General features: G+C 47.0%; 1 protein-coding gene across 1 annotated transcript; it reads right to left on the reverse strand.

Moving 5' to 3' along the window:
* Positions 1-1516: 1516 nt before the first annotated feature.
* Positions 1517-13857, reverse strand: LSG1 (large 60S subunit nuclear export GTPase 1). The gene is made up of 14 exons (XM_056358769.1): positions 13717-13857; positions 13517-13634; positions 13087-13207; positions 12413-12499; positions 11468-11554; positions 9327-9387; positions 8446-8622; positions 6789-7211; positions 6384-6485; positions 5435-5578; positions 4997-5120; positions 4269-4348; positions 3445-3618; positions 1517-2092 (listed from the first exon to the last, which is right to left on the reverse strand). Exons 1-14 carry the CDS (start codon positions 13795-13797, stop codon positions 1913-1915), a joined length of 1959 nt encoding a protein of 652 aa, XP_056214744.1. The 5' UTR covers positions 13798-13857; the 3' UTR covers positions 1517-1912.
* Between the last annotated feature and the right edge of the window lie 1948 nt (positions 13858-15805).

Consider the following 15805-nt stretch of genomic DNA (forward strand, 5'->3'; position numbering starts at 1 on the left):
TCTCGGGCCCTGGGGATTTCTGTTACTCACTGGATTTGGAAGTGTACCCCAGGACACAGCCTGTCCAGCACACAGCTGGCAGGAAAGGAGAGAGAACGCAAAAGAAGAAAAACCAGGTATGTTCAACGTGAGCTAAGAATTCAAAATGCTTTGAAAGGAGAAAAACAGAATAGAAAAGTATTTTAAAACTTCAATAAACGATACCCCAACTTGAGTTTGACAGGTAATGTGACAGATTCCCACAAAACACCACAAAAATAAATAGGCGTTTCTGAGCAATCAGGTCCCTAAAGTATTATAAGGGACAAAAGCAGAAACCATCCCTTCAAGGAAGGTGGGGAAGCCTGATCAGAGACCGATTTGGCTAGGGCATGACGTCTTCAGGCAACAAAGGCAAAAATTACCTCCAAGGGAAACAGATCAAATAGTCTCTCCTAAGAATCTACTTTCTGCTACGGTACGCTGACTTAAAATACCACTGACCATATTAATTCAGTATAATTATGCTTTAGTTTTACAGGTGGCAGGGAAATGCCCTCCCTCCAGTGATGTAATTAAGAACTTGTGACCAGGGACTCCAGGGGAAGCAGGAGCCGAGGTGAGAGCTCTGCTGTCAGGGGACCCTCCACATACACAGTGCAAACTGGCTGTACAGGACAAGCACACAAAGGGTCACAAAGCCAAAACCAGCTCGGTTGCATGCCTTGCATCTGCTGTGGCTTTGCTCAGCAGTTGCTTTCATCTCTCCATCCACACTTAAGCCCTGGAAAGTACAAATTAGAAGACAGTAATCCCTTTTTTAGTATCGGAGACCAGCGTCATCTGTAACTCTGCTTTGCCACCTAAAGACAAAGCACAACTTGTCTTTGCAAGCCTTTCCAGTCCTATCATTACTCCCTGTGTTGGACTAGGAATGAAGAGCACTGGCCAAGTGCACAAACGTTTTCTCAGCAGGGCAACCAAGGAGTAAATCTCACTTACGTCTGACCCAAAGTAAGGAAACTCTTTTCAGCATCAAATACTAATATACCCAATTAAAATCTGCTATTATGATACTTCTGTGGCTAGGTCAATGCCTGACAGGTCAACGAGGCAAAACATGACACTACACAGGAAGTAAAAATCTCAAATATATTTAAGGACAAATTATGATCAGTATGACTTTTGGCCAGTCATACAGAGCTAATGTTTTAAAAATCCAATGGGAAGTCACACAGAAAAACAACTGATACCAGCTCAGTGTGAAGGATGTAAAAGCAGCATTTTCCTTGCACAGTTTGCCGTGCTCTGCTCTGCCTTAAGCTGGGAAATAGGGAGGGAGTGGTTTCAGTACCAGATTCTACAGAATAGGGCTGGTATAGCAGAGAAGGAAGAGGGCAATAAAGATCCTTTCACCTCATTTTTCAATACACTGAAGTGTTCTGTCAAACCAACAAACAAGCTTAAGAAAAAAAAACAAAACACAAAAAAAACCCAGATAAGCAATAGTGTCTCAAAATGTAACAAATGTCACTCATTGAAACTCAACTGTTTATAAAGATTTTAAGTCAGTTTTACAGGGCTTGCTTTGATCCTAACAGCAATAAAAAACATCCTTTATGGAAGGAAAAAAAAAACCAACCCAAAACATTCCCATACAGCTCCATCTGCTCCCACTGAAAGGATGTTTCAGCAGCAGTCAAACGTCTGGGCTGGCTTCCAGATATAACACAAATGGCCAGGCCTCTTTTGTTCTCAGAAAGGATGAGCTCCAACTATCAGACCCCACTCTTACGCGCTGCCCAGGCCAATCCATAGCATGTTGCTCCCAGGTGAGCTAGCAATGCTCACTTATCCTTTCCCCCCACACTCAGTTCAGGCCTGCGTGACAGTGCAGTCCCTGCCCTGGAAAGGCCAGATACCAGTGCCACAGCTAAGCTTCCAGGTGCTTAGTGATCCTGCGAATTTTCTCCTTCCTGTTCCTGTTTCCATGTTTTTTCCATGGCTTTCCTACCACATTCCCAGGATTGGGTGTAGTCACAGGCACGAGGCCACTGCCAGGCCGGTATCCCATTGCAGCCCGGACCCCTTTCATCAGCGCACGAACATTCTCCTGGAAGAGCGAGACATAATCACTGATGAGAAGATATTTAAGAAGGTACTGCGATACTTCAATAAAACCAGACACAGGCAAGCTCAAACCGATCAAGACCTGCTCAGCCCCCAGCTCCAGAGCTGCAGGAAAGGTCATGCCACACAGGCGAGTCAAAGCCTGCCAGCATGCTCCAGTTCTGTCTACAGCCATGCCTTGCTGTGCCAGGTCCTCAGCGTCTATCACTGCAAGCATAGGCAGAGCGTTGATGAGACACTGAGCTCCGACAGACATGAGCTATGGCACTAGGATTGATTCTCACAGTCTCTGCTTTGCATACAACAAATTGTCTTTGCAAATAAATCTGACATCTGTGAAAGCCAGAGACTAAAATAACTTGCTTAAGTCTGGAGCGTGGGTAGTACTGCTGGGGCTCACAGCCCGTGCCAGCACTTTGGGCAGCCAGAGAGAGAGTCTGGTAATCCCAAAAATTCTTTTCAGGTCATAGTTTTCTGAAACAGCTCACTGTTTTTTTTGAAAAGAGCCTGAGTTTTTGGTTTCAAAATGTGTGACTACCTTTAGCTGTGCTGAAATAAATACTGTTCATACCCAGCTAACCAGAAGAATGGATCATGCTATCTATGACCCATTCTCTTCGCTGCTAAACACCCTGTTCTGATCTTTGTCAGGTATGCAGACTTAATCAGTTATGGATTTGACATTTCATTACAAGTCTATTAAATTTCTTCAGTAGCGTAGGGGCAAAACAGATACCTGTGGGACCTACCAAGAAGCATACAAGTTTAAGAAAGAGTCCCACTTTCCACTTCATTTTGAGATTTCTCCATTAGATTTTAAATCGGTTTGTGTTCTTTTCATCTGACTTCAGGTTCTGAGTCAAAACAACCATGTAACTAAATCAGCTGTCTTAAAAATAAGCTTATCACATCCCCTAGATATGATGTCTCAAGACAGGAAAGTTAGTTTGAAAGACCTGTTAATCCAAAACCATGTTCCTGGACAGCTGCTACGTCACGTCACCCTCCTCCTTGTCTTTCTTCCCAGTCACTCTCCTGTTTACTCAAGATTGATGTTAGGCCCATAATGACAAGAGTCACCCCACTGACCTTTTACAGAGTCAGCTATGTGCAACTTATTAACTATCTTTCAGTCACCTAGCACATTCCCAGTGATTTAGGAGATAATAAAAAGAACAGAGAACTGTTGGGTAGGAATTACATGCGGATCCTGTAGCGTCTAACACCATTAACTCAACCCAGTACTCCTCCATCCTCAAAGCTATTTTTTCCAGTAACTATGACACAACAGCATTGCAGTAAAAACTCCTAGAATAAATCTCTTCCAGAACTTACCTGGTGGAAAAATGTTTTGTCCACCACATTTTCAATTTGTTTGGCTTTGGTATGCTTCTCAGGCTTCGCCTGTTCACTGGCCTGCACTGTTCTGCTCTCTGGGCATCTCTGACGCTGGTGCTGAAAATCATCTGGGTTGATGCCAGGGGGTGGATGGCAATATAAAAGCTTCCCCTGTGAAAGTAATGGGATACAGTTATTACCAAAAACCTCAGAGACAGACTCAAGAGAGGAAAGAAAACAACTCCAAACCTAAGAAGGGCCCTGAAAGTCCAGGGGCTTACACTGGCAGACTATCAGTACACTTTATTTCTCCTCCCATGCAACAACTGGCTTGACTTCTAAGCTAAAGTACTGTTCCACCTCTACTTCAAAGCCATTTCCAGCTGCAATGCGCAGCTGCATGCAAGACAGCAAAAAACTCTCCGGAATACTGGAGGATCCTATTAATACTCAACAATAAGTTGCCGAGAGGTGTTGTAGAAGCATGCAGTATTACAACACTCAGAACTATAGTCCTTAGTGCCAAATACTGGTCCAACCATACAACATGAGTTCATTTCCTGAATATCTGCTGCCTGTTTTAGGGATATAATTTATTTAGCTAGCACCATATTTAAGCAATCATCTTTTTAAGATTAAGCAGCTTGAGAAATCCCATTAATTCTTTTAAAACACAAAAAGAGCCCAATATAAAAAGCATTTTGATATACAGTGATTGTATCCAGAGAAAGAATTCACTTTCTTGTGCTACTTCATGCTCCCATGAAACCTTCAATTCACCTCCTAGCAGGAAATAAAACCCAGATGTAGGAAGCACTTACACTGACATAGTCTTTTAACACATATCGAGCTGATCTCGGCTGGTCTGGCTGTCCATGAGCTGTCATAAAGCCTCTCATATCTGAAAGACAAATCCAAAGCACATTCTGTATCAGTACAACAAGAGAGTTCATACATTCTTCTGTGCTGCCCAACTGCATATTTGTATCCTTTCTCAAAACAACTCCCTTAGAAAGAGGCTTCTGTTGGGGAGAGCAGGGGAAAAAGGGAACACTGCCGACTGCAGAGGTACTGCAGAAACATCCTAACCCAAAAATAATGATGAGAGCTGACATCTCCCTGCCACCGGAAAACCTGCTGTTTTGGTTTTTTTTGTTGTTTTAAGGCCAGAGAAGATTAACTGCATCACAGAATCAGACAAGGGAAATCAACTATGTCTTGAATTAAACTTTCACTGCGCTCTTCAAAGTCTATGGGAAGTATCTAAAAGGACAACAGCACAACACTACACAGACTGGCAGGTCATTTCATCAACATCCTCAACACAATCACTACATCTGTCAGACAAAACTGGAAAAGTACCACTGTAACAGACATGCGAGATTAGCTGTTAACAAAGGCCCTTCCTGAGAGGAGGGCAAGTCCTAATGGGGAACTTCAACGCATGACAAACCTAACTAGGGTCCAACTTTACAAAACTTTTCCTAAGGCTGTGTTCAGGACCACGCACACAGCAGAGGCAATAGGTCTTAAAGGAATCATCACTCACATCCATACGCTGTCAGCAGCTCTTCAGCTGTGGGCTTTCGATCTGGATCCTCATCTTCCCTTGGCCTTATGATACTTATTCCATAAGTTGCTTCCAAAATGTTTCGTGGGATATGCTGGCAAACGTAAGCTAGTGAAGGAAACCACCTGGTGATTTTCAGCTACACAAGTAATCTTGCCCTAAAAACTCCAAGAGCACACATTCAGAATGACTTTTGGATTTTGTCACAAATCAGAAAAATAATCAAAGTCTGACAATACGCCAAGCTGGAAACGAGGTGGGTTAAGACCAACACAGGAGGGCCGTCTTATCCAACATGCGCCCCCACTGCCCTCAGCACATGAGCACGTGTGCCCCTAGCAGGGCTGGAACATGCTACATTGCATATTCCAGATCCAACGTTTGCAATCACTCTCATAAACCCCGTGCAAAGGATATTAGAGAAATAGGTGGGACATGGTCCCTCATCTGGTCTATGGGCAGAATTCCAGAACAAATCATTTCTGCCTTGGTAGAGACGAAAGATGGCATCACCAAACCAGGGCAATCACAAAGGCACAGGCCAGGCTCCACATACAGGGTCTACGCAATAAATTAGTTCACCAAGGCAAGTCAGTGTCCATGGAGGAAAAAGGAACAGGAAAAAAAAAAAATCAAATCAAATGCACAGATGAAACATAGATGCAAATGTGAATAAGCAGAAATTCTACTAAGAGACATCTGCCCTGCTGGTCCCAGCCAATGAATTAAGGAAATCTGTTGTGGAAGACAGCAGCACTTCCAAAGCTCATAAATAAGGTATCCAGATGGGGGCAACAAGATCTTCAGCTCTCCAATCTGATGGGAGAGAAGCACACACTCCAGAAACCTGTGTTGGACCTTTTGAAACAGATAGCAGATTGTACAAGTCCCACAATGCTCATGATAGCACTGGAGTTGCTACTTCAAAATTAAAAGCTTGATCAATACGAAAATGGCAGCGTAACTGGACTTATTCACAGCAATGACTGTGGACAAGAAGGACAGTTTGACAGCTTGACATGAATTATGCAGGGGAGCACTCACTTTTCAGAGGCTCTCTCCTCATGACTGGTGCTGAAAAGAAGGGCCAAGCTATGTAAATAAAATCAGGAGGTGAAAAATATCTCCCATTGCAAAGCAGCTCTCATGAGTGACTCTCAAACTGGAGCAAGCATTTGGAAGCAAGAACTGAAGTTCTAAAATTATAACTATCAAGCCCACCCCTCTCCATCCTACTCTGCCAGGCAGAGTTCAGGTTGGTAAAACAGTTCTCAGTAAGTCCACATGGCTGCAACTAGTTCATAATGAAGGTCTTGTCCACTGGGAAAAAAAAATAGTAAAGAGATCAATACTCTGTTAGTAATACCTGAAAGTGTTTTGTGTGGCCTGGTGTAGCAGACACTGACACCTTCTTATTTCCAAGGATTGTGTTGATGGTTGAACTTTTGCCAACATTAGGGTAACCCACCTAGATGACAAAATGGAATGGTGACAGTGGTATCAGACAGGGCAGCAGAACTCTGACAAAAGTTTAGTTTGTATACTAAAAGTATATAAACGTATACCAAAAAAAAATAAGGCAAGCAGCAGGGATCACTGAGCTCCAGGAACTTTAGAATTAATCTTTGCACAAAACCCTCAGTCATTTGTGCTTGCTAGTTTTTTTACCCTTATAGGAAGCCAGTCTACAGGAGAAAATTTTTCCCATGGAAGGCATATGGAATTAAAATTCAGATTAAGCAAGTTCCTTTAAGCACAAAGTCCAACTCACCAGCCCAACATTTACTTCCCCATCCTTCACCCTTGGTCCATTGTGCATGGTTTTGAATATCTCCAGCAGCTCATTTCTCTGCACCAGATGGCTGAAGTTCCTGATGTTCCTGTTCTGCTCCTGCGCTACATGCTGCACTGCAGCACCATCAGCCCTGCTTTCCATCCTCTCTGGAGCAATAACATTTACTTTGTCCCCACCTTCATCTTCAGAACAGGTTTGCCAGGCCTCCTCTTCATCATCTTCACAGTCTTCATATTCATCACTACTTTCACCACCACTAACCAGAACTTGGTTTACAGTTCGCAAAGCACTGCCTGTGGATGTGCTCTCTGCACTGTCTTGTGCCGTGTCATCTTCTTGACTGGAGATTTCATCTTCAGAATCACTCAGATCCTCTGCTACTTCTTCAGTGTCTAGGACCTGTGTGAACAGTATTTCAGGGTGAAATGCAAAGACAACACTAAGTCTTGCTGTTGACTGCAGTTGCTGCAGCACAGTCAACTGTTTCCATCAGCCAGATGCCAAGGACTGATAATTCACTGCTTACATCACACAGACTTTTTAAGAGGTCTTAAGTAGGATGTAGAAATAACTAGCCTGCTTTAGGAGAATGAAAAAAGCATTCCAAGCAGGATTATTAACTTCATTGTAAAGTCGTTACAGGTTTCTCCCCAGAAGCACAACCCTGAATGCACACGCACCCCCAGCATCCTTACACAAGCAGTAGCAGAGCTCATTATTTTTAATTATCAAGTATTCCTAGTAATAGGAGTGAAAGTAAATTTTTCAAAGTGTTCAAAACAAAGCCATTTTGCTTCATGTTTAAATATTTCATTAAAATAACGTCAAGATGTCTTGTCTTCCGTCCAAGTCTCTACATTTCTTCCCTGCAAACAGTTCACATTCAAAGAGAAAGATCTTTTCATAACAATAGTATTTTGACCTTTCTTTCCAAAAAAGAAAACAGAACGCTCTCAGCCTCACTTCCAAATTAACCTGTAAAAACACTTTATCCAAGGACTGCAAACCAGCTGGACAGACCAGGTATTCTTGGAAGGAGATATGGGATATTCCATAGCTAAATAGCTGTAACAGGTGAACCCAGTAAAATTTGCAAGCGGCATCTATTGTTAACATGTAACTTGGGGCAGCAGCACAGTTTGTTCCACTGGACAAAGAAAGGCTCTCGGATATTTTAGGTTCTTTAAGAAACACCTCCCCTGCCTGGGAGAGAAAAATACTCAGTACGGATAACCACGTCCCTCACAGCATCCCTGTTGGAAAGGACTGCAGTTCTTTCAGCGAGTTAAGTTTACAACCAGATCTACAAGGGCTGTTTCTACAGCTATTCAGCAGCAGCCTCAAGGAACAAAGTTACATTCTAGCTCAGTATTATTTATCAAGTCATTAGCCTTGAAAGAGAAATTACAAGCACTACAGTGACTGAAGGGTGTACCACTTTGTTCACCATTTTATTCTCCTCACTATTGTCTCTGAATTGGTCAATAAAATGTTTTATAGCCGCACAGGTCCTTAGAATAATCCTTCCCTGAAACAAGGATTGTGCCTTTCCTAGAAATCACAAGCACAACTGCAAAGCAAGCTCTCAAAGGCAGCCAGCACATACCCAGTTTGAACGGTTCATCTACAGTACCTTTCCTTCTCCAGACAGCCGCTTGCACTCTGCCAGAGCTGACCAGAATACCACCTTAATGCCCGCTTTCTCAAAGAACTGTGCCCAGGCAGCCCGCTGCTCCTCACTCAGCAAGTCTGCTTTGTTTATCAGGATCATGTTCTCCTTGTCATTGCTGACTTCCTTAACATAACTTTCCTGAAGAAAAAACAAGAGAAGGATCAGTTCCTACTCCAGCTTGGACGACTCCTCCCTCCAAGGTGATATAAGAGCGGCAAGACAAGTTACGCCATCCAGCTCCACATGAGTGTAAAGCTTACTGTCCCCTGGGCTAGATGGAACTGGTGTTTAGCAGACAGCTACAAGAACAGATTGGAGCATACAACTACTGCAATACAGGTTGTTTCTGGCCACATGCACTAACACCTTGCCTGCTCAGAGCTACGAAGTATTAATCAGCACCTCAGGGAAGGAACTCAAGATCTATTTGAGCAATTTCATCTCTCTTGCACACAATGCTCTATAGTTTACCATTACAAAGCTATCGTCAATAATTTTTGATCCTTTGCTTTCAGTGCTGTAATTCTCACCCATTTTTATCCCACTGTGCTTTTAAATAGAACAATTCCTTTAAGTACGGACACTTCTAGTGAGTAATGAGTATTAATATAGTATCTGCAATACAGCGTCTGCAGAACTGCCTCTAAATCCATGACACTGTGTGAAATATCAAAAAAAATCGAAGAAAAATAATTTGATGGCAGAATACTTGCATAAATAAATAAGATATTCAGTTAGACACAACAGTAGCACAGCTTCAAGGTGGCTGAATGTGTTAAAAAATAAATCATGTAAACTAAGAAATAAAATTAAAACAAGATTCAAAAAAGTGGTTTACTTACCAGATCTGGGCATCTAAACAGAAGGGGGTTTCTAGCATCTACTATCTGGACTACGATATCACTGCAAAAATAAAAGAAAGCCTGTAAAGTACTGTTTCTTACCTTGCCTCAAAGAAAGCACCAAGGCACAGCACATTACTCATCTTTAGGTTTTGCTTGGATTTGTAATGGTTTTAACTGTATTATCCTACTAAGTACCTTTACTGAATAAACAAAGCGTCTCTGTGTCTCACGTGCCCCAACAGAGCCATGCGTATGCTACAAGCCAGTATTGCTGGACAGTTATTTCTGTCCCACTTGGCCAATTCTCCTGTACAGCCAGCACCCCTTTTAGGGGAAAGGAAGCAGGTGAGTTTTGCCAATTCATCTACCCTCCAGAAATGCTCAACAGGCAAGAACCAAAGTAGTGGTATTCTATCCTTTACAATGTTACTAAAAAACCTGTGATAACACAACTTTGTCTATTCTCATCCCCAGACTGCAGTGAGGAAGAAGAGGTGGTTTTGCTTCTGGAAACTGTTGTCCTCTTCGCACAGAGCAAGATGTACAAAGCCTCCCACAAATGGAGGAGGCTTCAGATGCTTCAGATTCAAAGCATTTGCTATCAGGCGTTTTCAGAATTTCCTTTGTGCTCTTCTTGTCACACAAATCATAAATCAGTGAAAGAATAGTCTTACATTCTAGTAAAACACGTTGCTCCACGATGCAAGCAAGGCCTTGCAAGCGTGCTTTTAGAAAACGCTTCCAAATCCAGATACCAGGTCGCCACCACGTATATGAGCAAGTCTCATCAGTTCTACATGCAAATTAAAAGCACTGGCTTCGGATACCAGAGGCATCCATGCTTCTTTTTCAAGAGGGGGGCGGGCAGCAGGAAATTTAACTACAGCCTCTTTCACTAGAATTTCTCCAGGGAGGTAATTTAAAATACTGGTTGCCATGTACTGACTGTGTTTGACGAGAATTTCTGTTAACTCAGGACAGCTTCAGAACACCACAGGTTGAATGGAAGAATTTCAAGCCTCGCCAGGCAGTTGGTTACACGTTTTAAAAAAAAAAAATATAATAAAAATCAATAAACTCCCCAAGGGAGTCATTTAATAAGCCACATGGGTAGAAAGAGGTACTGAACGATTACAGAAACTCAAATATCAGTATGAAAGCTGACACCATGGTACTGGGAGGGGATACAGAGAAGTTACTGAATCACACTGCTGGGAGCTAGTCTGAAGCAAATGCAAGAAAAAGCTGACAACAGATCATATTATCTGGTAAGGTAAGGGACTGGATGACTTTTCCGTTTGATTCTGAGACAGCATCCTCACCCTACATGAAATAAAAAGCTCCAAGAGCAGAAAGGCATTAATAACACATTCCAGCCACATCAAAACACACAATACACTCACGCTACACATCCTGATACCCTATAGTGGATGCTCCTGACCTAGCTCTCTCCCGGCCAAAGGCCCAGCAGCACCCAGTACAAAGCCACTTCTGTGAAAGGACCAGCTCCCCATGACCTCACTGGTGAAGTATTTTTCAATTTTAGGACAATCAGACGAGATGATCTCAAACTTAATTACTAGTGAAATTAAATGCCCCAGTTAGATTAACATAGCAGACAGTACTCCTATTGTATTACAGCTCGGCAGAGCAAACAAAGCTATTTCTGTGATGACATGCTGTTGTCTTTTATGCACTGCTGCAATCTCTCTGCATGGCAAGCGGCCAAGGACCAAGAGGCTCTTTCTTTCCCAAGATTATTTAGTTGATGTCCCTTGCCTCCTGCTCCTGAACGTCAGGCTGTAGCCGGGGTTGAGAAAGAGGGGAAAGGGTTAATTTTGGCAAAAGACTTCAAAGGTACATTCTCAAAAGAGGCCAAGAGCAACAGCATCTGAAGAACCATCAGAGACTCAAGTGAACCTGCAGAATCATACTGAGAGCTAGAGTGTACCACTAAGCAGCTGCCCTTCTTCTCATCACATTCTGATCACTTGAAAACAAGATCACTTTGGTGCTGATAACAGAGCATTACTAACTGTTTTTCCCATGCTCAAACACTTGAAGCTTGACTCAAAAGCTTCAATTTGGGAAAACACATTAAACGTTACTTTCTAAAAGTGGATGGTGATAAACTTTACCTTCTTTCAATGACTCTCCAAAGCTGACGCCAAAATTCCAAGTTTCGTTCAAATGGGGTTAGAATTAACTTTTTTTCTTCCTCAAGGCTAAGGCAAAACAGAAAAAAGACGTCATACTTGGCCCACGTCAGGCAATAAGCACACCACCAGTTCTTCCTTACATCCAGGAGGCTTCAGTTTCAGAGAAAACGATCAAGTCCGACTCATACGTAGGTACTATTTCTGCTGCTTTGGCAAACAGATCAAGCACGTGGGTAAACTGGTATTAGTGGTACTGGTTCAGCACTGACTTAATGGCTCCTGATCATGCCAATGAAGAAATGGTAAATGACGGGAAGAGCAAAAACTCATCAAAAGTATGCCCGTTACATTTCAGAGCCACAATAATAGATCACAGAAGTTATCTCAAATGCCAGAAGTTATTACTCAATCAAGTACCACCTGGAAAAAATAACTAATTTGGGGATGGTACTTGAAATGACTATACAACCCTTGACCTGCTGTTACCACTGCTTGAACAACTTTACTCAGGGCAAGCGTGAGTTTGCAGGGTATGAACAAATACCACCTACTCTCCAGGCGAGCAGATGCAGTGCCAGACCTGCACAAGCTGCTGTATGCAGGCCAGCAGCACCACATTCTATTCAGAGCAGCACTGTTGCTCTTAGAGAACACATTCACCACTCCTCCACTTGACAGGCAAAAGCAGAACATCACACTCCATCCTGAAGAATGTTAACTGTAACCACTACAAGAACACACACGCACAAGACAGCTTTGCTGAGCTCACCACAAGGATATGACTTGGACGTCCAGCCTTCCGGAATGCATACAGGGAGCTACTGATGTTAATCTTATTGGTCCAGCAAGGATAAATACAACCCACTGCTTCCTCTGTCTCCAAATGCTACCATCTACTTACCCCTACACAACTGGCATACTCACTGGGCAAGCTGTCGCCTCCATTCAAGAAAGCTCTCCCTCTCAGCTTGCTTCAAGTCCTCCGCACTGGTTGTCCTATCCCAACGGGGCCTGAAACAAGCACATTTTGGAGTAAGTGGTCAGGTGTAGCAGTTAGACCACCTACGTTACTGCAAAAAACACCCATAAAGCACACAGGCACCACACATTCAGCTACACAGAGATGCTTATAGTTCAGACGTGCATGCACTTACTTTCAGCAGCTTTAAGTACACCTTTTTTACTTGTTCCTTTTGAACTCCACTAGCTGACAGAGCACTATCCTACACACACACTAGATCTCACAAAACTGTTTCCTGGAGCTGAGATTTGTAGGGCATTTAAGATGGGGTACTCATTCCTCTGTCCACTACACAGAGAGCTCTGGAAAGGCTTACTAGGTGGCCTGGGTGCACCAGCTCCAGCAGTGCCAGGCTTTGAGCAGGAAACCCACACAATCAGGACAGATGCGTGCTGGCAGCGCCCACATGGCAGACAGGCACCTGTGCTGCACCTTACAGCAGGCCCATGCAGGATAGGCGTCAGCTTCCCCAAAACAGGGTATTGACGAAGCTGAGGGCTGTCCCCAGGCTTGCAACCACCGAAGGGCTGAGCCCACTCACCAGAGCGGGATCCTGGCCCGGCCCTACAGGACTCACCGCCGTGGGATGCGCAGGAACTGCCGGTTCTCCTCATGCAGCTGCCGGACACGCTGGGTCTCCTGGGCTGTGAGCAGGCCCGTGCGGCTCTGGGCAGACACGATCTGGATGTTCAGACGCTCTGCGGGAAGAGAGAAACAGCCGTCCAAAGCCAGCTGCCCCATGCCTGCCTGCGCCCAGCCCTGCAGGCCCCTGCCGCCCCAGCCCATCCTGCCGGCCCCCAGCCCCAGCTCAGGACCCCAGCCGCCATCCCCTGGACGCCCACCTGGCCAACCCCATCGCCAGCCCCAGACTTACTCCCACGCCCGCGTCCCAGAACCGGTCCTGGCACTCCCCAGCCCCGGGACCCCCTCCCCAGCCCCGGGACCCCCCGCCCCGTGGCCCCACGGCGCCCCCGGGCCCAGCCGCCGCCCAGGACCCGGCCCCTCACCGGCCACGAAGCGGGTCCCGGCCAGCTCGGCCGTAGCCAGGAACTCCTCCAGCGGGCTCTGCTCGGGCGCCGACCGCAGCTCCGGGCCGCGCTCGTCGCCCACCTCGCAGGCGTGCAGCTGCCGGGACAAGACGCCGCCGTCAGCCCGGGCCGTCCCGGCCCCTCACCGCGGCCCGGCCGCCCCGGTCCCCCCGTCCTACCCATGAGGAGGCGCCGCGGCGCTCCAACCCGCGCTGCCGCTGCAGGCTGCGGCCCAGCCCCGCGCCGCGCTTCTTGCCCATGCCGCCGCCGGAGCCGGAAGTGGTTCAGGCTGCCGCCCCGCTTCCGGCGTCCCGCCGGGCTCCTCCGCCGCGCCCCGCCTGCCGCGGAGCAGCGTTCCGGGCCGGCGGGTTCCGCCGCGGCTCCGCGCTCCCCGCGCCCGCCGCCGGGCGGCGCCCTGAGGCTCCGTGCCCCCGCTCCGTCCCTCCGCTCCGTCCCTCCGTCGTGCGCCCGCGGCCCGCCCGGCCGGCATTCACCCACACGCTGCCCGGCCCGGCCTCCCGTCCGCCAGCACCCATGTACATCCCACCTCCGTCCCCACGCTGCCCCGTCTGTCCTTCCATCCTTCCCCACGCTGCCCTGCCTGTCCCTCCATCCCTCCCCACGCTGCCCCGTCTGTCCCTCCATCCCTCCCCGTGGTGCTCAGCACAGACACAGCCCCTCTGACCTCCCCAAGCCCAGCTCTAACCCTCAGTCCCGCAGCCCCGCCAGCCCCGCCACCAGGCCCTAGCCAAGCCCAGGGCACGTCGGCCAGCGCCCCAGGCCCAGGCTGCGCAGGCGGCCTGGCAGAGGGGCAGCGGCCGGGCCCGACGGAGCCCACGGTGGTGCTGGTGGTGGGGCCGGTTTCGCTCGGCTCGGCCTGGCACAGATGCTATCTCCGGGACACAGCCAACCCCGGCAGCGAGGCGTGCGAAACCCTGTCCCGGCAGCTGGTGATGGGGGCAGGGGTTTGTGTGTCCCTCCAGGGAAAGCCACGGGCTCTCAGGGCTGCGGTTGCCCCGTGCCCTGCAACAAACCCCGCCGAGCGCGGGATCCCCGTCCCCGGTCTCCATCATCCCGACAGAGCGAGTGCTGCATGCGAGGAATGACAGCAACAGAGGGACACCGTGGATGCGGCGGTGGAAGGTGTGCTATGAGGCAGCTGCCAAAATCTAGCCAGGGTCCAGGCATCCCTGCAGGATGGAGGACGCTGAGCACCCAGCCAGGGAACCATCCAACGGGTTTTGGCAGCAGCCACTGCAGCCGGTCCAGGTCAAGATGGGAGAGAAGGTTAAATTAATAAACAACCCGACCTGTTCTTGCACAGCGAACTGATTTATGAACCATTTATCCTTTATGGGTGTTGAGTCGAGGCCAGACATTTTTTACTATAACTCTGTAATGTGTATCAGTTGTAATCAGAGAATAACCTGGCTAATCCCTGGAAAACACAGGTACTGCCTACACAGGCAGGCAAAGCTTAACTTGAGGTGCTGGTGGCCAGCAGCACTGGCAGCATGCAAAACCCCATGGGCAGGAGTGGTCTTTTCTCATGCTCAGCACTACGTGATGCCTGCCCATGATAAACACTCATTAGGAAGACGCAATTCTGTCTTTCTTCTCCTTTTCAAAGCCGGCAACCGTACGGCATAAATTTCCCAAGTACGTCTGAACCCTTGCCATGCCCATCCCAGGCTCTGCCACCACTGCCAGCCCGGCCCGGCCCTTCCTTTGCTTCCTAAAGGCAAATAAGACAGATGAAAGGGGACTCAGCGTTCACCTTTTCATTTACGCAAGGTGCTTCTGTGGAAGGCTGGTGGGCTGCAGACTGCATGCAGCGATTTAGTAAATTCATTTTTACTCAAGTCATCTTTAATAAAAACATCTCAGGTCTTTATGTGGGCACCGAGGCAGTAATGTAAGTGCTCATTATTACATTTCTTTTGTACTTCAGTTAAAAATTACCTTCCTTCTACACTGCATAATCATCAGCCAGAGCAGCCAGCCAGCCCAGCCTTTCTGCATGCCCTGGGTCTGGCAGCACTTCTAACCCCACAGCTGAGGCACGTGCAATGCTGTTCCCAGGCTGCCCCACCAGAAGCAAAATGTTTTAATAACCCCACTGGCGCAGCCCCAGCAGCCTGGCCTCGGCACCGCCAGGGTCCTTGGCCGGTGACACAGCCACCAGTACAGAGCGTAGAGCTTGATGGACCTCCATGGGACATGGGCAGCTGTGGCCAGCGGTGTGAGCTGGAAACAGAGACACTTGGG

The sequence above is a fragment of the Falco biarmicus genome, chromosome 13, assembly GCF_023638135.1.
Source record: "Falco biarmicus isolate bFalBia1 chromosome 13, bFalBia1.pri, whole genome shotgun sequence".
Lineage (NCBI taxonomy): Eukaryota > Metazoa > Chordata > Aves > Falconiformes > Falconidae > Falco > Falco biarmicus.

Bases quoted from the DNA above. Each gene is read 5' to 3' on its own strand.
- LSG1 (XM_056358769.1), bottom strand. From the start codon at position 13,797: ATGGGCAAGAAGCGCGGCGCGGGGCTGGGCCGCAGCCTGCAGCGGCAG. The intron at 6,486-6,788 runs GTGAGTTGGACT...TTTGTCATCTAG, and splicing joins GGGAAGTAAATGTTGGGCTG to GTGGGTTACCCTAATGTTGG. The intron at 5,121-5,434 runs ATATCCTTTGCA...TCACTAGCTTAC, and splicing joins ATGTCCCACCTATTTCTCTA to GTTTGCCAGCATATCCCACG.